Raw genomic sequence first — 27,869 nt, 5'->3', positions numbered from 1 at the left:
TATATAGAGACATAAAAGAAAGTGAAAAAGTAATTCTTCACATGCAGGCACTTGCTTGGATTTACTGGCAGTCTAGAAAATGTCCATGCTAATTTGGAGGGAAATACCCTGTCAGAAACATCACTCAACCTAATACAGCAATTCAGCCTTAGATTCCAAAAACCTTTATGTGATTTATTGACGTGACGTTTTTGCATTTTAACAAGACATACATAACACTTCTCATGGCATATCATGGTCTTCCTTTAAATATAAAGAGCAAAAAGGCGGCACCTATAATATGTTCGCCAGTGGACACCAGCAGGGAAAAGCTATCAGTACTGTGGTTCAGAAACAGAAACTCCCACAAATATTAATTTCATAAATTTAAAAATCTACTCATCCAAATAAAACACTACTCAGATGAAACACCACAGGGATGCATAAACTTGCAACAACCATAACCTGGAGTCAAGACAAATTATTAGCACATTTGTCATTTCCAAGCCATAAAGTCCCCCTTTCTCACAGAGCTTTTCTATTTGTTTCTGATGGAAAACATCAGCATGGTTGTCTGGATCTGCCAGGAAACACAAAACAAACTGAACATAGACTTGCAAAACCAGAAAATACAGACATGAACTAATAAATTAAAACTCACTTGTGCAATTTTAAGCAGTGCAGCATGTCTGTAAAAGTATCAAAAAATACTGGGCATTCCCTACGAGGCTCCAATGATCTCATCAAAAAAGAGACAGAAGGTTCCTTAAAAGGTGTCTCAAGTTACATTGTAGGTAGCATACTTAGACAGTGATTTATGCACAGACATGAGAAGTTGAGGCACTCAGGAAGGACGCATAAATGAAAAGAAACCTAACCTGACTGAGAAGCAATGCTGTGACATTGTGACACATCATAAAACATTTGCCCACTTGGGAGCACATCCTGTTCCTCCAGTAATAACGAATGTGTTTCTACTCACTTCTTTCAAGTTAGGAAAGACAAAACTGCACATATAGCCTCTAAAAGAGCTAAGTGAATAGTAAAATACCTCATCTCCAACTTAAAATACAGTAGGAAGCTTTAAACAAGCCATTGTCCACTAAAAATATTCACAAAACTAGGAATTCAGCAACAGTACCAACAGAAAAATTGTCCTGCTGATCCAGTCACGCCTAAATCAGCCAATGCTAATGCCCCAGCAGTCAATCTCTTGTCACTCACCCCTGATTACTCATCTCAGGACAGCTACAAGACATCCCTCTGTCTCATAACTGTAATTTACTACTCACTGACACCCAGACTGACCTTTCTGCAAGTCAGCATCAGAATTGAAACATACACACCAATTATTACTTTTTTTAAAATATGAATTCAGATGGAGCTGTTAAATATGGACGCTGACAATATCGTGAGAGTTTATAGATTTTCATTCACTATCATGTTTTTCATTCTCCCATCAAGCACAATAACTTCAGCTGTCTATTAAGAACAATTCTTTTTCATGTACTGCAGCACTGTAATTTGCTCTCAGCAATTCAAATTTTTTACTGATATATTTGTGAAGAAAATTGCATGTAGACTTGTGCTTTCTTGTTGCTTCTTCTTATATTTTGCATTTTCAAGACATAACAATTTCTTCTCTGTAGGAGACAGAAATTAGAGCCCATAGCATCTCAGCTACAGTGAACAGACATCAGGAATGGGTGATAACTTTAGAGAACAAAGAGCAAACATGAGGCAACATTACTTCTCTGGTGATATCAGTAAAGCATCAACGAAACAAAAAAGCCTAGCCTCCAGTGCTCTGGTCCTCACATTTAAACATTAGATCATCAGTCATAATAGAAGGACTTCATGAAGGATCGTTCATTCCACTTGGATACATAGAAATGTTCTCTGTCCCAAACGCCAATTACAATAAAAACAAACCCCAAGCTCTTCTGAAACGTTGGTGGTGGCTGGGAGCAGGAGCATTGGGTGAAAGGAAAAGGCAGGCAAGAGAATGAAGGTTGGCTTAATACTGAGCTCAATGGTTTAAGAAGATAACCTTGTATTTGAACCAGATGGGAAATGCCTTTTCAAATGCAGACCTGAATCAATGTCAAGCCAGTATTCAAGTGACTCCAGCTTTCCAAATTTCTCTTTGATACACTCGCTACCCAGAAATCCAGTCTTTCTCTGCTTGGGACTGAAACTGATGATGTCAGATGGAATTCGAAGCATCCTTGTTTAAGCATATTTTTCTAAAGATATAATTTTCTTCCTTTCTTGTCTTAATCAGACATCAACACAAAACCACCCTGATGATTGCTATAAAAAGTGCTCAGCACTGGTTTATATGAGTTTGACAGTGTAATTCTAATCCAGGAATCTGAGTTTAAGAGCTGGAATTCCCAGGTTTCTAGGATCTTTGCTCCCTAACAGCCTGCAATACAAATCATGAAGCATCCAGTAAAGTAAATCCATTACATAAATTTTTAATTTAGACAAGTGGAAAACAATTGCATTAAGAGCTTTTGTGGAGCTGCATTTAGTTCTTCTCTACAGAAGTCTAGAAATGTAATTTTATTTTTAGATAAATGATTTTATTTACCACATACATAAAAGAACATGAAAAAAACCCTATCAATTTTCTGTAAGAGACTGAAAAAAAAAAGTCATATGACCCAGCTGACTGAGAATCCTCCTGCCGTTGCTTCCCAGAAATAAAAAAATTTAAAGTTCAGCTGAGTTCACCATAGAAATAATAGATACCATGCTGGGAAAATATTTTGACAGACTTACAATAACACAAATGAAAGTAATATGTACTACTAGATATAGAAACAATAATGAAACAGTTTACATCTCATTGCCCTCTTGCAGAGGGCTTATGTACTATGAGACTCCAGTCAATGCGACATACTATACAAATACATATTTATTCATAGAACTAGTAGAGATCCATGGGGCTAATTTTCCTGTAGCAATAATGATTCAAAAACCTCATACAACAACTGCTTAAATAACCTCTGAAGTGGGACCAAAACATCTGAATATTAGCGAAGATAGCTTAAAAAAAATATAAAAATGAAATCTTACCTGACACTTCGGAAATGGAACAAACATTTATCTGAGGAGAAGGAAGGAGGAACCAAAACACACATCTCCAACCATGTCTTTTCAGTCCTCCAAACAAATTTCTTTCAATTTTCCTAAAATCTTTACAACAGAATATAATACAACTGCAAAACCAGCACTGTTTTCACTCATCTAAGCTGAAATCTGCCCTGCCCATCTCTTTAAGGAATTCCTTTTCATATTTTTCTTTGGTTGCCAACATTTTGCATTTTTTTTAAACTCATATGCCTATGCCTCACTTCTCAAAGTTTTGTTTCGCCAGTCTTATGTCCTCCTCATCAAATTATAAGACGACCTGTGGCATCTATCTAGTCTTCTGAAGTGCAAAACAGCTTTTACTTCATTAAAACTCTGGATAATACATAGAGAGATTTTACCCCTGGCATAGAAGTAACTGTTAGAATATTGTTACCTACTTGTTAGCCTGTGATGGATCTGTAAAAAATGGATGAAAAAATGGGGGAAACAACATTGTCACGTGTGTTAAATTTTCTCTTCTCATGTAGCAGAGCATATTGATCCACTAAACTCTTGTAAAGCACTTAGCAATAAAACAGATCACAGGTGCAGGGAATATACCTGGAGATATGAGGGATGTACTTAATCTCCACAGGAGCACCGAAAATAAGACACACAACTCTCTACTAGGGAACTGTCTGTGAAAGAGGTAGGCACAGGGGGATGTTCTGCATGTGGAGGAAGTTTACTTATACAGCCTAAAAGGTAGAGGTTCCTACATTGTTCAGACAGAAGCTACTTCTTTATCTTGCACACAAAATCTGGGAAAACTCTTTTTTCCCTTTGCTTTGCCTTCAGCATTCATCACTTGAAATGCTAGAAAGTATGCAGTATTGCATAGCGAACCTTGTATTTCATACAGCTGCCTGTAATCCTGCCTGTTTCCAATTCATGCCTGCAATATCATCCACTGGTGTGAAAGCAAAAGACAGGTGAAGCTTCAAGAACGTCTCCACTCTGAGTATGCTCTTTTGCACTCAATGTTTTACTTATATGAAAATTTAATATAAGACAGAACCACATAAACCACAACCAGCTTATATGGGATTTTGAAGTGTAAATATTCAACAGGTAAAAGGGAATACAGAATCTACTTAACAACCAAAAACAGAAATGTTCTTGTTCACAAACAAAACACCCCTCTGAACCCAAATCAAAGTAGATAACTTGAAGGAAACAATTTTAAGCTGGAGAAGGATTGACTTAATGCTGACTGTACAGCACATTGCCAATACTCCGCACTTCATTGCCTGTATCCTTTAAATATGGACACAAAACATGTAATTCACTTTAAGTTCTTTTTATCTCGTGGCAAGCATCAAAAGCAGTATGTGTATTTGATCAACTATCATCTTCCAAAAAATGATTCATCATTTTCTAGATATCATCAAACAGTAAAAAACTCAACATATTAATGTCCTATTAACATCACAAGCTTTAAAGCCAGAGAAGGATTGCAGTGGCTTAAGGCTATGTGGGCAGAAGATGTTTAAGGTGTCCATCTTTAGTAAACCATCTCAAAGCTAATGTGCTCTGACACTCTAGCCAACTCTTGATCAGACATATATCTGTTCATGTTTGGTGTATGCCTTTCAGTTTTACCCTTTTGAAACCCATCCAAGCTTTAAAAAAAAAAAAAAAAATTCCCAGTGAAATCTGTTCTCATAATGAATACAGTTATGCTTACCATTACTGTGAACCCAAGGAAATCCATCCCTGAGTTTCAAGCAAATGGTTAAATGCTAAAGCAGATTCTCCCAGGGCAGATAAATGGGTGAAATCCAGTCTCTAGACAGATGCCTAAAAAGGAGCTGCCAACAAGCTAGGCTTCTAATCTTCTATCCTGGTTAATGGGGATTTAATTAATATCGTCAGGAGTCTAGAGTTATTTTACTTATCCCACATTAGACTGCACCACAGTCGTCAGAATGGTTCTTCAGGTTCCCTTGGCAGTATTGATTTGATCTCCATCAATTGTAACAGCAGCTTAAGTAACTGAGGTTCAAATCATTTGATAAAGGTAGGAGTGTCACCATTTCTTCTTCCCTAGTGCATACATGACACAGAAGTGGGGCTAGTAGATACAACTCAAGACCCATGATAGATCCAAATATTTCTGAGTAGCAGATTCAGGAGCCTTTGCTTAAATAAGCACTGGGCTATGTAAACCAGTTGTTTAATATGGCACTAGGCATCTATCTTTAAACTGAATTGCAACCCCTAGTTTACCTGTCTGTACTTATGTACAGAATCCAAAATCTAGCTGTCTTAATCTATAAACTGAACTTTATGACTGGTATCTGTTAAGATCAGCTTGACAGAGAACATTTAATACAATATTATTCTCAAATTCTATCATGCCAGATGCATATTTCATTTTGTGTAACTGCAGTATACTTTAATTCTTACAATATTTACACAGTAGCTGTAAAAATTGCTTAAATTGATTGCATTCAAATATAAAGCAGGAAAATAATAATATAAAAAAATAGGAATTTTGCAGCTAGGACTACTTAAAACAGAAAAAAAAAAAAAGAAAAAAGGAGGAAGACAAATTCAAAAAACATACCACCATAACCACAAAAACAGATGCTCACACCATTATGTGTTTAAGTAAAAATGATGAAACTATATTAGCCACCTTCAGTTTGGTCATAAATGCCTACATTTAAAACTCTCCTTCCTCTGTAAATGTAGTCAGAAATAAAAGAAGGATGTTTCTGGTGCAAGGGCAAATTACATCATTACCAAAAACCTGTGTGCTTAAAAAGAGGCACCACAATAAAATAAGAAAATACAATCCATCCTTTTTTTTTTTTTTTTTTTAAGATCTTTAAAAATTAGACCCAACAGTAATAGTTTTACAAAGCAGCATTCTGTAGGAAGCAATCCAGCAAGTCCTCTTCCACCACAGTCTCATCACCTGTTATTTAATGCTTTCTTTATAATTTCTAACCCATAACACAACAGCATAGACTTTGCTTTCATTCACAGTACAAGAACTTTTCAACTATCACTTCATAAAAACTAAGAAGAAAATAATTCATGCTTTTATATTCTGCAACAGAAACAGCTATTCCTTGAGGTGACTCTATTGTGTATAGAATAACAGCTTAAAAAATGTCACAGTTAATTTTGAACTGAACTACCATAAAATGACTAAAGGACTGGAATCTGCACTATTGATACTGCACTGTATTGCTCTACGAACTACGACAGTACCAACGAAAGTTACAACTTTAAAGGTTCATCCTTGAACAGCCTCTTCAACATTATTTTGATGATTCTTGCAAAATAGGATCAAAATCTGCTACCTGGTACACTGGTAGCAATGACAGGAAACAGCAACTACCTGTTTGCAAACATTTGGGGTTTTTTTGGTTTTTTTTTTTTTTAAAAAAAGGTTGTTGATGTTGCTTAGGACTTTTTCACATATCCTTCAAAGTACACAGCGATAGTACTTACGTGGTGTAATACATAATGTTAGGCAGAGTGCATTTTCTGGGATAAGTTACTCAAAGGTTATGCACTACAGCTCAGTACACATTGAACAATTTAACACCTCTTGAAACCCTACACTGAGAGCTACATTGAAGATACCACAGATAGATTTCTTTGTGTGAACAGCACTAGTGCTAAACTCACTATTTTCATGGCAACTGAATATTTAATAGCTCCAACGGTAAGTGAAGACCTTCAGTGGCTTAACCCACACAGCAAACAGACCACCTCATGTGAGTTTCTATAGGTAACTTCCTAATAAACACAACAACCACCATCACACAGTGGAAATCCTGTTGAAAATTAACTGTATTCACCTTCATTAAGAAAATAATTATTTGGCCATTTTCCACTTACATTGCGCTTGCCATTAGTTTTCATATAAAAAAGTATTTTACCTCAAAGGGACTATTTGTTGGCTATTTATTACATAAGAACAAATTTCAATGCTGAAGCTACGGGGAGCACAGATTTCCTTTGCAGGCAAAAAAACACATTCCGATGAAATTCTGATTGTTCCAAACTTCTTTCAAATGTTTCTGATATATTAAAAAGGTAAATAATTCAAATAGCATTACCATTAAAAAGGTAAATAATTCAAATAGCATTACCTTTACTCGCGGTATAAAGACACATTATTGTTTTTGTTAGTCATAACGTCAGCTTCAGAAAGGTTTAATCATCTAATGAAGAAGCAGCCAGTAATAAGAGCGTATAACTTACATTATTCATATACTCGCTGAGCAGATCCTGCAGGGCCTGCCGCACGGCGTTGCACTCTGCTACGATTCGCTCCCGGCGGTCATCACGTGTGCACGATGAGTCTGCCATCAGCGCAGCTCCACTGATGATGCTCTCCAGCCTTTCTTCAAGAGACGGCCTGAAGCGGGCCTCGCTGAAAGTCATTGGGTCTAAAATAATTTTGTTCTAAAAGACAAAATATGAGTGGGAAAGTTGTGAGCACACAGGGGCCTTCGGCATTTTTGAAGTATCTTAATTTAGCAGCTTCATGGGGGTTTTACTCTTTCACATAAATAAATTCCTGAAAGATCAATATTACAAAAATACCTGGTAGCTCTAAAATTCCAATATATAAATATTTTAAATAATTATATATTTATAGTATTTTATTATTCACAAGCTATAGTTATAAAAGACTACTGGTGAGAGCAACACAGCTGATCCAAGTATGTATTTGGGAAGCACATAGCATAAATCAACACTACTGTAGAATGCGTGCAATGTGTGTATATTTCTCTTTACCTCTAAATATTTTATATATATATATATCATCCTGAAGTGAATTAATATTATTCTTTCCTGAATCTTCTGAAAATTTCTTGGATATTCTGGAAATTCCTATGAAAAGTGAAAGTTATTTATGACTTAAAAGAAACTGGAATATTCTGTTAACTAATTCCTCCATTTTGATTATTTTTCTTAATAGACTACACTGCAGAAATGCTACTAGATTACCACAGTAATAAATGGGAAGAAAAAAAAATAAAAATCAAAGAAATTAACACTGCAAGAAAACCATTATTAGATAACGACACTTAGACAAAAAGGTGAAATAGCTCTGATTCCCATTCTGTACCACAATCTTTTAAAAGCCTTTTTTTTTTTTTAAAGGCTCTTGCAAGCTTTTTTTTGTTTGTTTGTTTGTAGATCAAGAAAAAGGGATGGATTATTTAACTGAAAAGAGAGTATTTAGGAAAGACAGTCTGAAAAAATCTTTAACTTGTCTAATAGCCTACTCTTTAGCAAAATGTCTTTATTCCACTAGAAAAAAAATAATTCAAAAACTGTGTTCTATTAAAGACACTTTAATTCTATAATTATGATCACTGCTAAACACTTGTGTACCTGATATATCAAACTTAGTACCAAATATAAAATAGAGCTGAAACACATCAACTCTACCCCATCAGTGTACAATCTTACGTCATATTATGAGTTTTGAGTCACAACTAGATTATACTCTGACCTGCCTTTCTCCTTTTGTAGTTCAAAGTAACAAATGCAAAAGCAATAATTGCCTTCTCTCACTTATAGGCACATCAACAACATGGTGGTAGCAATCATGCAAAGAAGTTTCATAATTGTATATTGTCTAAAAACGCTCTGTAAGCTGCATAATTCTTATTTGAGCTTTAAAAATAAATAATGAAATAGGAATTAAAAAGTTAAAAGCATTAATTTTTCTAATAATCACACTTGTTTAAAACCATATAGAATTTTTATTAATGAAGCATTTTAATTTTCAAAACGTTTTTATAACTTTATGATCAGTCTATTTCTTTTACTGTCCAAGAGCAATCAACAAGCACAAGACAAATGATACTTTTAATTTGAAAAAATACAACACAGTGTATAAAAGTGTAAATCAGGATTTAGGGCCATGATACATAATCACAATCTGCCTTCAATGCTGAAAACTGTATCTGTTTATTACAAATCAGAACCTGCTCAAATGACCTTATTCTAGCTTAAATTCTGACTCCAAGTGAATATGTTTACTTTAATTCAGTGGGACAAGGTTTTCACAAAAGATCAGCTTATTTCCCAATAAAACTTCCAATTAATTCCACACACAAAACCCATTATACACAGAAAGAGGATCATGCCCTGAAAAATCTATAACAACTGAATACATAGCAGTTAAATAGTAATAAACATTAGGATGTCAGGAAATCTATGAAGATTCGCTATTTAATAAAAAGGATAAATATAGGAAATTTAACCAGAAAGCATATTGTTTCAGCTCCAGGAACTGCTGACTTAGAAGAAATAAATGCAGCATTACCCAGAATGTGAGATATCATCTCACATGTATCTTCTGGGGTCTATGCTTCACAGCAGTAAGCAGAGCAGTTTTACAAGCCTCTAAATTAGAAATTACTTCTCTAGGAGTTAGGTCTATGCATATTTATGTAGCTGTGCTTTTCAGTCAAATGATAATACTTGGGATTTTCAGAAATCAACTATATAAATTCATCTCCACAACATCATATTTGATTGAGTAGATGCAATGAGATTGCATCAAATGAACCAGCTTAGCAATTTATGCCATAAGTAAGAAAAAAATATTACAAAAAATAGCTGCAAGATTCAGATTATTTTCAGCATCTCCTTATACAAATCTGGTTATGCTTTTAAATTACCATGAAATGGTCATGTTAAAAGTCATGTGGTTATCGTGTTGGGTTTTTATTTGTTTTCAAATGACCATAACTATGGTCGTTAACAAAGACAGGAAGTATTCTTGACTAGAGGATACGAATAGCCAACAGACATTCTGTTTGTAGCAAACCTCCTTCTCAACCCATAAAGGCAGTCAAAGCAATATGCATGCAGCACTATTGCAATTTTCATATTTCAGTTACAACAACATAAACACTCCTTCCAGAAATGCCTCACTGTCCTCCTCTTCCTTAAAGTCATAGGTGTACAGTCCCTCCACCGGTTCCTACCTACACAACAAATTTCAAACAGCAGATCTTACACCTCTGAGTGAGTCACAAATAACATTTTTCTCCTTGGCCATTTCTGAAGGCCCTGCGCTCAGTCTTCTATGACACCCAAGGACCTATCAAGAACGAGTTCCTGGAATATTTCCATCCTTTTTGAGCCTTGAGGATGGACAATCTGCAGATCAAATATATCCAATATCTGATCACTGAAACGAGACTCACTATTTCCACAAGCAGCTACGTCGCAGTCTGTTTATAAATTTAGGAAATTCTGTACAAATAATAAAACATGCATCATTGAGGGTGTATAATTAATCTAAGCCAATTTTCTCACTGTAAAACATAGAAAAGGAATACATTTGTGGATTTCTTTTCTAAATAAGAAGAGATCTTCATGACCATCAGACCTTAGTTCATGAAGAATAAATGCCACTGAGTTGCATTCAGTAATTTTTCATCCCACAATTTTTTTAGTTTAGAAGTAATTTCTAGGCTTAAGAAGTCACTTAAATATTTGTTTGGGATATTCTGTTAATGAGACTTCAGAATGACAGAATAATTTAGGTTGGAATGGACTTCTTGAGGTTATCTGCTTTAAATGCCTCCTTAAAGCAGAGTCAACTTTGACATCAGGCCAGGCTGCTCAAGGCTTCAACCACTCAACATGAGATCTCCATCGTTGGGAGATTTTCCAAATCTCTCTGGACCCTGTTTCATTGTTTGAGTACCTTTATGGTTTGTTTGGGGTTTTTTTCCTCCCCAATATCCAAACAGAAATTTCCTTGAATCTGCTTGTGCCAGTTGCCTCTCATCCCAACACCATGAATCTCAAAGTAGACTTTACCTCCATTTTCTCTACACCATCCTACTAGGAATTTGAAGATGCCAACAAGATCCCTCCTCAAACCCACCCATTCTGCAGTCTGAAAAATTCCCAGCTCTGCCAGCCCCCACTGATCTGTCATCTCCTGCAGGTCCCTCATCATGCAGTCCCTGCTAGATCTGCTCAAGTGTGTTGGTGTTCCTTGCACTTGGGAAGCCCCACATTGGATCTGGAAGGCCTGATAGTTTCTTAGGCACCAAACATAGGGGGGAAAAAAAAAACACTCTCCTTGACCTACTGCCTACACTCTTACTAATGCAGCCTCGCAGGTGGCTGACCTGCATGACTGTAAGGGTGCACTACTGACTAAGGTTGAACTTGCTGTTTAACAGAAGCATTATTTCTTAAGCCTAATGTTGCCTTCACAGGCGCGCGGTGGCCTGGTTCAGGAATGGCATGGCGGCCAACCCCAGGCCGCGCGGTCCATCAGCTCACAGACACCAATGTGGTGGATGGCAAATGGCACTTATTGATAAGCAGCGCGGCCTTATAGAGCCTGGGTTTACAACGTCACTTCCATCTGCTTACGTCATATGCTAAAAGCTATTGGCTATCCGGAGGGGGGCCCTATATTTCCATACAGCGCGACATCTTCAGGCCACCAAGCCCTATCTAGCAACATTTCCCCTCTCCCTATGCTTAACTAAACAGGCTAACATAGTAATAGTAAAAATATTTCTAAAAAAAAGAGTACAAAGATAAGGCACACTGGGCAAGTGGTAATTGGGGGGTGACTGGGGGTAACGGAGTGTAGCTTGGGATACCTGGGGATAGCCGGGGAAAACTGGTTGAAATAGTGACCAAGTACATTTTTAAAGCAGTTGTTGGTGTTCTACAAACATGATGTTAACCTTTTCTAGCCTGCTCTTGACAAAGGACATGAGCCTGTTTAATATACAGGGTCCGAAGATCAATGTCACCAGAATCATTGCAATCGGTCCTATCAAGATGGATATCAGGGTGGTTAGCCACGGTGATTGGTTAAACCATGATCCAAACCACCCTTGCTGGGCTTCCCTGTCTCTTTTTCTTTGAGCCAATCTCTCTCTCAATTTGGCCATTGAGTCTCTAACCACTCCGGTGTGGTCAGCCGGGTTTCAACACCACTTGTTGCCTTCACAGGCGCACGGTGACCTGGTTCAGGAACGGCACGGCGGCCAACCCCAGGCCGCGCGGTCCATCAGCTCACAGACACCAATGTGGTGGATGGCAAATGGCACTTATTGATAAGCAGCGCGGCCTTATAGAGCCTGGGTTTACAACGTCACTTCCGTCTGCTTATGTCATAAGCTAAAAGCTATTGGCTATCCGGAGGGGGGCCCTATATTTCCATACAGCACGACATCTTCCGGCCACCAAGCCCTACCTAGCAACACCTAACATCCTCCAAAACGATCAGAACCAACTTCTGGGCCTCTCAATTCATTTTTATAACAAGAAATACTGCTGGAAAAGAAAACTTTAGAGATTCCAAGGAAAGAAACAGTAGTAGTACACTTTCTTTAAATTATAATAAATAACAATGTAGCAACTTTCTGATAGGTGGTTACAAATAAATTATATTTTAGATGTTTATTTTAAACTCTAACAATTTCTCAAATATCTCACAAGGACAACAGGTTTTCAAGCTTGGGGAAAAAGAGAATGGGGATGAGAACCTGCTGCATGACAGCTCTCGACATTCAGTTCCCAGAGTACTATTTTTTGTTTACAAAATGTTTTACTCCTTTCCAAAGAAAGCTTGGTATCAAAATGCATCTTCAAGACTATGTTCTTGACACGTTTAACAATATATTAACATAATGTTAACAAGAAAATAACATATTCTCAGAAGGAAGAAAAACTAGTTGCCAAGAAATCTGGCTAAATAAATTCCTTCAAAAGTCTCAAGTTCCCATCACTTCTTGATAGCCAGTTAACGAACGATAAATATAAATGAATTGGAACATTTTACATTTCTAATTAGTTAACTAACATTAGAACCATAAATCAAGGACTGACACCATAATTCAGCCCTTATAATTAAGTGTTTCAAGCCTCTTTACAACTATACACAGATTAGTGTAAACATACATCATTTTTGGCTTCTGTTACTGAAACAAAGTCCAAGAAAATTAATTTAAATATAATTGGAGAGTTATCTCAAAACTGTTAAACTTCTGATAAAACCTTCTATAATCGTATTACAGTTAACTTATTTTCTCTTATACTCTCAATTTTTTAAAATTATAGAAAGGTATGTTTATAAAGTAGATGCAGTGTTTTCATAAAGAATAAAAACTTTCAGAAAACAGACCTCTTCATACTAATTAGTACCATAACCCATCTTTCTCTTGCTCAAACAGGAATAAACTATCAACATTAATATACTATAGGGCACTACTTCTGAAATTTAAGGTATCAGACAAATTATTTGTACTTCAACTAAAAATACGGAAAATAACTATATACCCTACATAAACGCATTGTATTATCAGAGAACATAATCATTGGAACTTGGTGACATTTATCTGCATTAGAATATCTTTTTCAACAATACTAAAAAGCCATTTTTTTACAGAAATATAAAGGAAAACAAAACCAAACCATTAATTTAATCTTACAAAAAAAGTTTATAACTCCAAAAGAACCACGATTACTGTATCATTGTCTGCGTTTTCCAGATTAAGTACGTGCTCCTGTAAAAGCTTACTTACTATGTGCACTGCCTTATATCACTCAGGAAAAATCTGCTCATCTACAGTTTCCATAAGTAGAAAGTCTCAAGCAAATTTCAGCAGCTTCTTCAGAAGGACAGCTTTGTTTATTTTTTAAACACACACGTGATGTTAATTTTTTGGGGGGCTGGAGGTGAGGGAGGAAGTTCCAGCTCTGAAGAAGCTGAAAATTAGCCAACATAAAATGTATTCAAATTCATTCGTAAGTCAATGGACAGATTCACAAGTTTTGATAGTGCTCAGTATTTTGGCAAGCTTGAAAAACAGCATGTGGAAAACATAGTTATCTCAAGATACTAAATACCATTAATTCTAAGGTACCACAGAACCTTAGAGCTGGTAACAAAAAGATTCTTAAATTACAGGTCTGTTATCACTCGCCATAAAAACTCTAAGAAATACCATTTTTGGAGAAAAAGAACCACAAAAACACCAACAAACTGGTCTTCCAAGTCTTCCTGGTACAGTTGTGTGCATCTGTGTAACAGGGAAGGTCAGATTCCTCCCTTCTTACAGATTCTTTCTAGAATTCCCCACCCAATTACCTCCCATACAACCTCTGACAAAAAAAATAAGGAATTAATACTTCCTTGTACTTCCTTAATTGTTAGATTGTGTAAAAGGATGATGACAATAACAGCCTCTGTGGAGCCCTTTATACAATTTACTGTGGTCTATTCTTTAAAACACACAAAACCCCCAATTAAACAAAAGGTTTTTACCTTTTGTAATTGGGTAAAAATGATTTTTAAAAGAAACTATCAGGTCATATAAAAGTAGTCCAATATCAACTTTGTCTGTTCTAATGGGAAACAACCCTCTTATTTGAGAAAGAAAACAGTTTAAAAGCACTGATTAGAAAAAAAAAACAAAAACAAAAAAACCAACACACACATGAACACATGAAACCGGACCAAAACTAAAAACAAACAAACAAACAAACAAACAAACAAAAAGAAACCACAAAAACAAACCAAACAAACCAAACACTCCTGTTGTTCTATAGGGCTATGGAAAGAAGGAAAGTTAAATCCGTTTTTCAAACTCATATTCTCAAAGAAAAGACAGGTATTTTTGCGGGCAAAGTAATACAGTTGTGAATCTCATATGAAATGCTATAAGGGGAAAAAAAGCCCAAAACACCAAAAAAAAAAAAAAAAAAAAGTAAAGTTTGAAAAGTATTTGTGTGAGACAACGTAGTAGCATAAACCTGATAAAGCAGCTGCTTCAGTCATACCACTGTCTATCTGGAGCTCTGCAGGTACAAAAAGTATCCTAGAGCAGAAATATCTTTTAAATAAGAAACTTCTGTATAACACAGTTTTACAAAAATGTACATCTAAGACAATCCCAATAAACTCAAGTGATGTGTTATATACCACAATAACCAGCACAGTACAGCAGAAGAGACACTTAATTGGAATTTAGGGTTTTGCAGTTCCTTTATTGACTCTTGTATTAATCTTGTATTAAAAGGTTGGACCAGATGAACCTTGACGTCCCTTCCAACCTGGTATTCCATGATTCTATGAATCAGTTTTGCGACTCTGGACAAAAGATACCTTCTTTCCTCTATTTCTCTTTTTACGCTTTATTAATTCATCTATTTAAAATGTAAAACCTTCAGGGCAGAGATGATGATTCTCAGTGACTTAGCACAATGAAAATACAATTTTTAAGGCAAATGCCACTGCAAAGTGAACAATATGTCTGAAGAAGGAACTAAAACCACAATGAAAAATGCCATTAAAAAATCAAATTGGTAGATAACTTAGATAAACAATGCCACAACCACAAGAAAGTATGAAAAACTGCCTTTCTGTAAAAAGCAGCAGGTAATATGAGGGACCCTGCTTTTCAGAACAACCTGGGAGACAAGACCGTAGAAATAAGGGTGTTCAAGGTATTTCTTTGTCAGAAGTGCCTGCACTACCGTGAAAACAAATGCAAAGCGCTCACAGGTTTGCGTTATGTATGTATGTCAGTGTCCCCCAAAGCGCTAACAAGGCTATTTAGTTCCTGTTCAGCAGTAAATCAAATGTTTCTACCTGTCACTATGCTGAGCTTCGCAGACACAGCATGTAGCTATCATCTGAAGAAGAACAGTGCAATGCCACACGGCAGCTTTACATGAGCTGGTCTGATGCATTATAAGAACACAGAACTGTTGCAGAGAAATAAGTGACTATCTTTCCTTCTGGGACAGTGGGATGACTAGATTTATTGTAGTTTGACAAATATCACACTTAGGTAGGAGTACGCAGCCAAGAGCAGGTGGAGTAGCAACAGCCCCCACCTTCACAGCCCCAGCAGTCCCCCCCTGACACTGTTCTCTGAATGTAAATGGAGATATTGTTTCCCTGCAATATTGGTGGTGTTTACTTACCACATACTTGAGTTACATAAACATTGCAGAGGTGCTAAATAAACATAATCAAAATAGTACCAAGCCCTAATTGCCAAATTTCACTTAGTGTTATTTTTGAGCTTTTATAGGTAACCCAGCAAAATTTAAATATGTTTTTGAACTAACAGTTCAGATATTCATACTTACCATTAATGATGAAATAAGCAATCTGTGATAAATTGAATAATAATGCAATAATTGTATTGCTACAGGTTACAGAAAACATATTTCTTTACAGAAACGATGATTAGGGTTTTTTGAAGTCCTTTGTGTGCTTTTATCATCTCTAAAAAACCTGTTTGGATGAGGGTTCACTACAAAAAACTCCTTTGCAAATAAACTGATTACTGCCCTGATACAAACACATTAAATGTATTTTACAGGAAAACACACAAAATACCTGGTCTGCTGGCATTACTTTTTCTACCATCAAAACAAGTGGTAGCAATGTGGTATGGTTAAACTTACAGACAGTATACTTGATTCCTAATTCTTTCCACAATAATCATTTACTACACAGGAGCATTTTGGGAGGGGAGGATAATAATAAATATTAAAAAACCACTAGATGGAGCTCCAACACCGAAAATACAGAGGAGCAGCAGCAGCATTTTCACCTCTTAAAGGTCAATGAAGGTACAAGATCCAAACCACCAGTAAGTATGCTTCCCTTTACAGGTCACATTTCTGCTATCAATTTGATACCCAAATCCTGTCACTGACAGTGCTGTCCCTTGTACACTGCAGTTGACACTTCCACAGTAGTATATATATACAATATATATACATTCCCATACATACATAAGCACAGATAAAACATTAACCATAGTATGTTGTAAAGCTACCTACTAAGATTCAAAGTAGAATGAACTTCTGAAAAAGGTGATTAAAACAATTTAGAATCATAGAATAGTTTTGGTTGGAAGGGACCTTTAAAGGTCATCTAGTCCAACCCCCCTGCCACAAGCAGGGACATCTTTAACAAAATGTTGCTCCAAGCCCTGTCCAGTCTGGCCTTGCATGTTTCCAGGAGTGGGGCATCTGCAACTTATCTGGGCAGCCTGTGCCAGTGTCTCACCACCCTCATTGTAAAGAAAATTCTTCCTTACATCTAGTCTCAACCTACACTCAGTCTGAGTTTCTTGCTGCTATACTACTCACGTTCTGCATGGAAACCTCTGGGAGAAGAACCCTAAAAGTAGTACCCCGAAGGGGTTGCAATGGGCAGGAAAGTGCAGGAATAACATATAATAAAAAACTTGTTTAGCCCCTTGGCATCATCAGGAGACTGAAAAATTCCTCTGAAATTTTTCCTCTCCTGAAAGTTCAGTTCAGCATCCTCAAACATATCTTTCTGCAAACAGGTAAAGGTGTAAGGTATACTGTAAAATGCAACATTCTGCATTCTCCATTACTTTCTTAATACGCGGAAGATAACCAGTCTTTGACTTTTCCCCACTCAGGGGAGATCCAAGGAGTGCAGAAAGTGCCAAAGGATTTCGCTACTGAATATAAGCTTTTGAAGCATATGGATGCAGCCCCGGCCTTCACACATGAAGTGATCAACTTGACATCATTCCAGTTTAAAAGCCACTTCAGCTGCACAAGGGAAAAAAACTGAAATACCTGCATTTTGTTCAAAGTCACGTATGAGGTTATCTGAATTTGCAACACACTTTCTCCAGTGCACGCTAACACATGAATTCCTATTTAAAATCGATATATAGCTGCTACTGTACAGAAATAGCCATTTGGCTGTGCTTCCCTAGACACTACAGCTCAACAAGTGCAGTTTCAAATAGCTGCTTGGGATGTGCAGCAACATTTTTGTAACTGTTTCTTATGATTTCGATACTGAAACAAACACCATTCAGTTCTTGTTTTGAAGCCCACATTTTGCTCTTTTATATTCAGCATCACAAATCAATTCTGTGAAGAACAAGTAAACTGAGATTCCATAAATATTCTGAGAAATCCATTCTCAAGCTGAACACCTAATACAGTTATTTGTCCAAAAAGCAACATTTTAAAACTAGTCACTTAATGATACAGCATCTCTTCTCTCTGCTACCTTTGTGTCTCATTTTGACTGCTCTTAATTTTATTTTAATTAAAAAAAAAAGCAGCCTTTGCTACTGTCGTACCCAAGTACTATGTCTCTTCAGTTTCTATGCCATTTCTGTTCCTTCATTACATGCTTATTAGATCTTTCACTCCATTTAAGGAGAACTGTACTCGCTAGCCCTGCAAAATATTCCTAAAGGGTCATTAATATCCTCAAGAAATTTTATGATAGTTCACTTATTAAATATGAACTTCATTTTACACTCTGGAGGACAGTGACTGGTGTCATCAGACACTTTGTTTCTCATCAAACATAGTCCTCTCCCAAATCATAGACTTGTGCTGTTCAAAAATTTATTAAAGAATGAGTTACTCTGCCTGGAATTTTTCTGTTCAAATCCTTCTCATAACAATAAAAAAAAAAAAAAAAAAAAAGATATATTTTCAGTACCTCAGGACTCATCCCAAATACAGAAATATCTCAAGTACCAAAAAGCATTTTAACTACCACTTCCAGTTCTCAGTCAGGTCAATTCCATTATAAACCAAATTATTTTCATACTCATTCAAGACTCAATGAAATTTTGAAATTGGACAGTAAAGGGGTGACACACACGCACGGCAGTTCAAGATATAACATGGATCAATACTGCTGGTAATCAACTTTAAAGACAAATGGATGTGTGCACACACAGAAACAATCACTGGGGTATTAAAATAACATAAAGTATGGAGTGTGTCTGGATTAATATGTACTAAAAGCAAGCACTATATATATAAATTTTAACAAATAGCACAGCATTTTATTCCATTGACAGATACTGAATATGCCAATTTATTACAGACACTCATACAAACACAAGACTTGAGGAGAAAGTCAGCTAAGCCATCTCATCAGTTCTGATGTTTTCTTTCTGGAGCAATACAAAAGACAACAGATACTTACTTCTAGCATCAGTGGAAAGTGTGTGTGTGGGGGGGGGGTGGTCCTTTTTTCCTTTAGGTATCTTTTCTTTCCCTTTCTAAATCAGAGGTTTTATTAACTTATTTTATCTTTGACTCATAATTTATTGCAGACAATCCAAGCCTTGCTCCAAACACAGAAATGCTCCTTTTTATGGGTCAATGGTGGCTGCATAGTAAACATCTTTATGTTTACAAAACTATTGCTTTCCTCACAGCACCGTGCAAGAATGATTACTCTCATTTTTCATACCAAAATGTAAATCAAAATATTTAGAATTGTTTAAAATGTTAAGTATCTTAGGGTACCCTGTTTGAAGCCCCTAGAATCTGAATTTCTGCATTGGTTAGCAGTTCTAAATTGTTGTCAGCACATCCCACTGACACAGCTACACTTCTAGAAACTAAGAAATCACCATCTCAATCCATATTCTGAACAAAGGCACTCTCCTACTCAACAGAGAACCCCACTGCCCAACAAATACTATTTTTGCCTGTCACTGCCCCCTCTCCATTCCATCATGCAGAACATGTCCCCCACCTATCAGCCTTGCTGTGGCAGACAGCCACTCTACATCTATTTATCCCATCACTTTATATCCAAATATAAATATTTTTTATATCCACATCCCATATATACTCTTACCTCTTTCCAATTGCCAACCCCGCATCGGAGTGCGGACACCATCAATTTTCACCTCAGTTTTCATCTAGCACAGATTCACAGTCCTCCTGTGAATTTCTTCTCACTTAGTCATTTTACTGATCTTATATCTACCTCCCCTCTGCACTCCAGTTTGATGGGTAGGTCCTGTCTCTGGTACACATCATGATGGCATCATGGGGGACAGCATGGAGGGTACTGGACAAATCAGTCACACAACACTCAATATGTGAAAAGACAGAAGTCCCTTGATAATTAGAATGGCTGAGACCTTACCAGACCAAAGCTAGTATTTCACTGAGTGAATACAGAGTATTTTCAGAATTCACAATAAGTTTTTAATGAACTTCTTTATGTAACTTGAATATATTTGGGCAAGTGTCACAAGGGGAGATAAAATGTGTATCCTTAGTTGTAGTAAGAACCCAGAAACTGTTATTTAGCATAAAATATATACAAAATTTTACTAATACATTACTTTATTAATAAATCCAGGAATATCTGCATTTAAATGATTAAAGCATTTAAGGTAAAGCACAAACCCCGAGGCATTAAACACATACTTTTGTAATCAATCAACTTCAAACAGTACTTTAAAGCAGCAAATCTAATAACAGATTCATGAACTTGCCTCATTTCTACATAAATTATCTCTGAGAAGCAATAAATTACAAGTCTTTTCAAAACTTTGCTGCTAATAACTCACAGGTGACTATATACTACAAGCCACCATTGTATAGAAGATGACAATTAACATGACACCTATTTACACAATAGCTGAAGTGCTTAAAATAAGTAAATTTATATTCTCAAAAAAATATTTTGAGAAAGAATTCAGACATCTTACACTGCAGTTTTTAAAGCACTAGGCCACAGATCACCGATTCTGAAATTTGAAATAATGAAGGCTAAGAAGCGCTAAATATTATGGAAAAACCTGAAAACTTATTTTTAATATAGAAAAACTATCTTGTTATATCATATAAAGTTTAGTACGCACTTCATACCAACCACAAATTGATCTCAATATGACTGATACTGGAAAATAAATATACTGTAAAATTATTTTCACTAGAAAAGATAAACATACTTTCCCTTGCTGAAGTAATATATTACCAGCATAAATATAAAACTTTTTTTTCCACCGTCTTTTTAATCCATGATAATTTCACTAGTCCAGCAATTTTTCTTGCTTGTACAACATAAGGGTAGATTCACAATCACCCCACCATTGCAGCTATAAATTTTGGCTTTTCCTAGAGTTCAGCGAATGTTGCCTCTGTTGCAAAATTAGGCGTGAATAAATCTCATTCAACAGCTAAGCAGTGAGGTCAAAGAGGAAATACGGTTAAAATGCAAATAAAACAATAGTTTCAATCTTTGTATCCTCAGTAAGTCAGAGGATAAAGTTCTCATTTAGTTTCTTATAAATTAGAAAGAGAAAATTTTCCAAAAAGATAGGCTGTTTTCCCACATGCAATTGTGACCAGAACATGATACTATGGATGTAAGTCTCACACACATTCACAATGACTGCAACATCATGTAAAGTGGAACAGACTTTACCTGAGGAGAAAAACGGTGAACAAATGTTCTCACAAAGAGGGGCAGGGGATGCTATCAGATGTCTCGCACAGTCTTCACTAAATCTACTTTCACTAAGCACAACTCTCTTTGCATTGAACAGCAGCCTTTTCCAGAGAGCAGCATCATCATCAGTTTGGGACTGAGAAGTCACATGTTTATTTGTCAAACCTCTGCTCTCCATAACATGCAAAGTCCCACACAAAAGCCAGAGTATAATCAAACCAAACCGGGATATTACCCTCAGGATCTTAGCCGTAAGGGACCTGTGAGCTGAGAAGGCCCTGAAAACTATGCAGAATTCTTTAAATCTTGACCCACAATAACTTTACGGGAAAAATTATATATCTAGAAATACATATGTAAAAAAAAAAAAAAGAGAGAAAAAAAGATCAGTATAGTTGATGCAGGCAGTACGGTTTCATTTACTTGAAATGTGATGGAACAGGAGTCAACTGTCAACTTCTAGGTCCTGCAGTAGGTTCTGAATGGTTTTACCTTCTTTTGCTTGTCTCTTCCTATACCTATCCACACATTTTCTGCTGTCATGTCTCCACCTCCAATCCCATTGCCCTTTTACTATTACTTGTATCCCCATTCTCTGCCTTTTTTCAGTATCTTACTCAATCCTGGAGCTTCCCTTGGTCCTATGATAGTTACCCTTTCTACTACGATCTCCAAAGTAGACCCAATGACAGTAAGCCACAGACGCTGAAAACAAGCCCTATCCAATACACCATGAGATGAACCACCTGTACCACACCTCTACTTTTAGCCCCTAATACAGCAAAATTGAGTAACTCCTGATGTGCATGACAGATGCTTGCATTGTAGCCTTGTGTATTAATCAAAGTGAAAAGGACACTATTCCCTAATAATAATTTTAACAAACCCTTACCTAAAGTCAAAATGAAAGAGGAAAATATTTTCAGATACTGTCTGCAATTAAGGGTTGGGTTGGTTTTGGTTTTTTTTTTTCCACTTTCTGAAGACAGTCAAGTGCGACATAGGGCAAAAACATAAGAGAGGACTGCCAATGAAATTAACAGTTAAACAATGAGCTGTTAAGAAAGTTGCTTAAGCAAAACTGTAGCTATTGCTGGAATAGAGGCTGCAGCACTTTGCTATTAACTCTGAATGACGTTTTTGCAAAATCATTGATTAACTTAATTCATGATTCACGCTGAATGTTAATGTTTCCAGGATGCTCAGCTCCATCTTTATTTTCTCATTTTGACTTCCTGCCTTGCCAGACAAACATGATTTTACCATTCAGCCAGCCACAGATCTTGGTCACAGAACTAAACCATCAGATTAATCAGGCTTTGCATTACTTTGAATTATGTAGCTAGAATTTTCAAGGACACCAGGGCAAAAAGGACTTCTTTCTGTCACAGCCACTGAACATGAGCACAAAAACCTTCTTATACTTCAAGTCTATTAGCAGCAAACAAGTATTCCTCATTAAAAAATAACACAAATTAATGTCTGCACTTTGCCTCTGCAGTCTGAGGAAATGGACCTGAATGAGAAGGGAAATCTGATGCCTATTCAAGAACTACTTATTTAAGCAAAAAATTGCATGGAGAAACACTTTATTTTCAAAAAATTTCTGATACTTACATCAAATTCATTTAATGCAGCGGCAAGTTCTCCTATACCAGTGTGCCCCTTGTTCTCATCAGTGGGCGAGGTGGCCTGGGCAGCATTGGAGATACCAGCAATTGCTTCCTGTACTTGCTTGAAGACATAATCTCTGTTGGCTCTAGTAGCTGCAACGTCAGGGTGACGGAGAAATGCTTGGGATGCAGTATACAACATAGTGGCGTTCTTCTTCAGAGCACCTCGAGCTGCAGCCATTTCATCCCTGCAGTGAGGATCTTTCAGTTCCTATACAAGACCACACAATTTTTATAGTTGTAAATTAAAATTTTCCTGTTAGAATGAATTGCCTACACAGCTTACGTATCCATGCATAAATACCATTCGGTGAGCTTGCAGAGATGGACTCAATGACAGAATCTACCCTAAGTCACAGAATGAAATCCCCCTCCTGCCCAAGAAAGTCCATTCCTTCTGCATAGCTACAGCTGTTAAATTCAGCACACATCTTCTTCACAAAGAGTCTATATGCTTCTCTTATTCAAAGACCTGCAGAAAATTTATATAAAACTTTCCCAATTAGTCTTCCTATTCAACTGTACTCAGTCTTCTGATAAATTCCATAAAGGCAACAGGAGTGCAACAATCCTGTTGCAGCAAGTGCCATATTTTTGTGAGTAGTATACCTATGCTCTCTGTAAAGCCATTAAAAGGTAGACCTTTAAAATAAATCAAAATAAAAATATTACCTTGATGAATAAGTTTTTAGCTTTTAAAGACAGTCGCCTTTCCTTCATATTTTGCTCTATTCCTCATATCATTTAGTGTTTAATGACATATACTTTCTTTTGGTTCCCCGATAACAAGTATCAGACACTGTGCAATATGTTACCAGAATAAGATGACATTGTATTATTGTTGTCTAATCTATGGATTTATTTAATCATAGGATATATCACATTGTCCATGAAAGCCTTTTAAACATTAGGTAAGGTAGTCCTAATGGTATTTATATGGAAAAACAAAACACTATTACTTCTATTTTAAAACTATGAACAAAGCAGTCTAGAGAGCTGAGTAGTTCTATGTTCACACATAGAATCTATGACAAAAATTAAAAAAGAACTCAGATATTCTGAATTTAACTGTTCTACCCATTGACTAATTTCAACCAAACATGACTGACAGGTAGAAGTTTTAAGAGAGAATTTATTTCCTAAAAGCTCCATCAGGCTACAAAATAGACATGAAATGAAAATGTAAGAGTATCTAAGTAATAGGTTCTTCTAATGCTGTCAAGATTTTCCAGTTATATGGGAAAACTTACTTGCATTATAAAAATTCACTTTAAGAAAATTTTAAAAGTTTTATAATAAAGATTTTCTGTTTATTTTTACACCTCCAATAATAGCTTAAAAGATATATAACTTCATTAGTACCTTCACATTTTTGTCTTTTTCCCATATTTGTAGCTATATTTCAAAATGGGAAGTGTCTGAACATACAGACTAGTACTGTCCATAGTGACTAGTTTTTACATTTTTAGCTATTTAATTTCAGTATAACTTTGAAAACATTCTACTTCATAAAAAAACACAATAGTGATATAGAAGTAAATTGCCATTACTGTAATGCAGAAAGTAAAGTAAATAGATAAATGAATATGGAACGCCAGCTTTCCAAATTCAGTGTGCTATGCAATAGAAAGGCAGCACGCCCCTGAATGATTCCAGGTGTTCAAATTCAGTCGAAGTTGGAGAGACCATATACAACTCCACAGTGACAACACTGTCTGGACTCTTAAAAAAAGCAGCAGTGTTCAGGAGCAAGCTATCTTTCTTGCAAAGATGTATAACTGCAGGCATTGAAAAAAATGTTATTGTGATTTTCTGGTCTTCTTTCTATCTGTCTTAGTAATGAATGGAGTACTTGGGGGTTTTTTGAGTATCTGAATATTACTAGTGGTGGGTTTGAACACGAAGTAGACATCTATTCTTCCTGATTTTGAATTATACGAGACTGCCAAAGAGCTCGTGCTTTACCAGCTGTCAGGGTGACCTCAAATTGCCACAGGTTAGAATTAAATGGGAATAATCATCAAATGAAAACTATCCTTAACCTGCTGAATCACTTGCCTTTTCACCCTTCTTTCTGTTATTAATTGAATTAACTGAACTAAATTAATTAGAAAATTTTCTTAAAAGAAATTTTTGAAAAACTTCATCACACGCAAAAAAATGAATGTGATTAAATTATAGGCTATGACACAGCAATTACCTATTTTACATTTTAAACCAGACTTGGATATAAAATACAAGATCTTTAGGATCAGGACAGACTTTCTCAAGCACCAGCCTAAAATGTACTCACCTGTTGTCGTCTAGCAGCTACATAGTTCAGTTTTACCATCTCTTTTCCAAATTCTTTAAAGCGATTTGCTAAATCTTGCTCATTTGTTGCATTTTTCACTGCTTCTAGAGCTTCCTCTACCTAGAACATGATATATCGACAGTGTTAACATGTTAAGCGGGATTCATTCTTTGACAAAGTCTATAACTATGCTACCCAATACTCTCTATTCTATGGACTCAGTTTAGCTTTTACACCCATCACTGTACAGTGGCTTTATGACAGTGCCACTAGCTTTAATTAGATTTCTTAAAAGAGAGGCTGTCTAATTTGCACTCTGTGTTACTTCCCATTTAATGTACCTCGATACCACGTAGAACTAATGTAAAAGGCCTAACTATATTAATTTCCCCACTCACACTTATCAGATTAAATGTTTAATATCTGTGGTTTTCAAAACAAAATGGATAAATATGTTAATGTGCAGTACCAGCTTTATGGGAAAACAAAGGGAAGTTATTAATCCTGCACATGAAATAACATTTTAAATGGAAACATAATCTTACCATTAAGATTTAAATTTACCCTGATATATCCAAAATGTTGTAACTTTGTGTAATATATGAAACAACAATAGATTGCACCCAGAATATATATATTATTTTTCCTCAGTTCTCAGCTTTCCTTTTTCTGTTACTTTAAAACTGAGAAAATCTACCAAAGAAAACATATCTGTGCTTACTCAGCCATGCTGTAGCTAACAGGCAAAGATATAAACCCCTGGTTATACCAACAAGTTAATCTACCAAATCTATTGTGAAACTTTATGTACAGCAAGAAAAAAAAAATCTAAAGGGATAAAATGTTCTTCTAATGCAATAAGTAAAGGAAATTTTCCTGTGACTAGATGGGAATTCAAAGCTCTCCCTCACAAGGTAAAACTGCAATTCTGAGATTGAGAACTGAAAAGCTTTTATCCATCCTTTCTAAAACCTATTGCTTCAATTCATGAGAATGTGCATAAGCTTTCAATAACAAACAAATTTTCCCCTCAAAGAAAAATGGCTGATTCCAATGGGGACGTGCTCCTGTGCAGAAGCAGAGGTTTGCAGCTTACTCTCCAAATGCCACTGGGAATCCATTTATTCAGGACTAGCTTGCATCTAATGCATTTAGGAAAGCACAATTATGTGCAGAACCTGCTATTTTAACGTTTGTGTTGCTCTGTGTTTTCCTACCAGCGAGAGAAGATATTTTTATTTTGAGCTTTTACTTGATTACTGCAGATTTACAAATTACAGGGCAGTAGAGTATTAAACCCATAAATTTCTATTGGAAAAATGTATAATTCAAGCACATAAATCCATAGTTGTCATGCTGGAATTTTTATACTAAGTCTGAGAGTTGCAAGCTATACCTTATTCAGAATCCAATTACCTCTTCTTTTACTTTTAAAAAGAAGGGCAATTCTTACAGCTGAACTGACTGCCTTAACTATTAGCAGAAATTACCAAAGCATCGTTGAACTGTCTAATTTGTTCCTATAGGATTCAGTGCAAAATACGAACAACTTCCTTTCACACCAAGAAGCATTTATATTAAACTACCTGAATCTTTCATCTTTAATATATTTGGAATGCTGAGCACAGGCATGACAAACTGATAGACATTTTTGTTAAGTCCTGCCAGCTCCCTATAAAATAAAACTGCTAAAGAATTTGTTACAGATTCCACTCTGATAATCAGATTTCAAAAACTGCTGATAATACGCTATTGTGTCAGTCTGAGCTCAAGCCCATGAAATTCCAAAACGAAGAAACTAGTAATGAGAAGTATTAGAAAGCGTGTAAGCACAAACCCCTTGTTTATTGCAATTTCTTTTAGAAATTCATGTCAGGGCAAGTTCTCGATCTTCAGAAAAACACAACTTTACTCAACTGCACAGATGTGTTCCTCTGATTAACTTGCATGTAATTAATTACAATACTCATAATTTTGTATGTTCATGATCACATACTATATTAGTATATGCTATTTTATGAGCATTACACAAGCTGCACTGCAATAAGAACTATTACTAATTTTAGTAACGCAAATGATAATCTGTAGAAATAACCAAGTATCCTTCCAGAAAATATCTGCCTATATTCACTCTAAAACATAATTAAAATGCATTATTTCCTAAGAAGTCTCTGACATGCTTTCAGTGAAAACTGATTACAGTACATTTCCATATAAATCAGGCTTCATAATTTTGACATGCAGAATTATTTTAGTTTATTATTTTTATGTTTAACTTATATTTGTCTTTGCATGTTACCTTAGAGTCAAAATGAGTGCTGTTCTTTTGCCAATTTTGTAAAATACCAACACTTTTTTTCTTTCTTAGTAATTTCATTTTTTTTCCCATCTAAAACTAGTTAGCGTTATAGAATGGTAAGAGAAAAATATTTATACAGTTTATCTTCAGAAATTAATTACCCTTTTTAACCTAACAGAAATTAAAATGCTAAAAAAACCCACACCAACCAAAAATTAAAAA

General features: G+C 35.8%; 1 protein-coding gene across 2 annotated transcripts in view; it reads right to left on the bottom strand.

The window, feature by feature from the left end:
- CTNNA2 (catenin alpha 2) overlaps positions 1–27,869 on the bottom strand; it is a 513,312-nt gene that overhangs the window by 350,586 nt on the left and 134,857 nt on the right. For both annotated transcript variants that reach the window (XM_055797148.1, XM_055797149.1), the window contains exons 5-7: positions 25,349–25,468; positions 23,000–23,266; positions 7,345–7,548 (exon numbers count right to left, since the gene is read on the bottom strand). In XM_055797148.1, coding sequence (XP_055653123.1) covers positions 7,345–7,548; positions 23,000–23,266; positions 25,349–25,468 — 591 coding nt within the window. The remainder of the gene's footprint in view (positions 1–7,344; positions 7,549–22,999; positions 23,267–25,348; positions 25,469–27,869) is intronic.

The sequence above is a fragment of the Falco peregrinus genome, chromosome 2, assembly GCF_023634155.1.
Source record: "Falco peregrinus isolate bFalPer1 chromosome 2, bFalPer1.pri, whole genome shotgun sequence".
NCBI classification, from domain to species: domain Eukaryota; kingdom Metazoa; phylum Chordata; class Aves; order Falconiformes; family Falconidae; genus Falco; species Falco peregrinus.
This window is presented reverse-complemented; position numbering and strand designations above follow the sequence as displayed.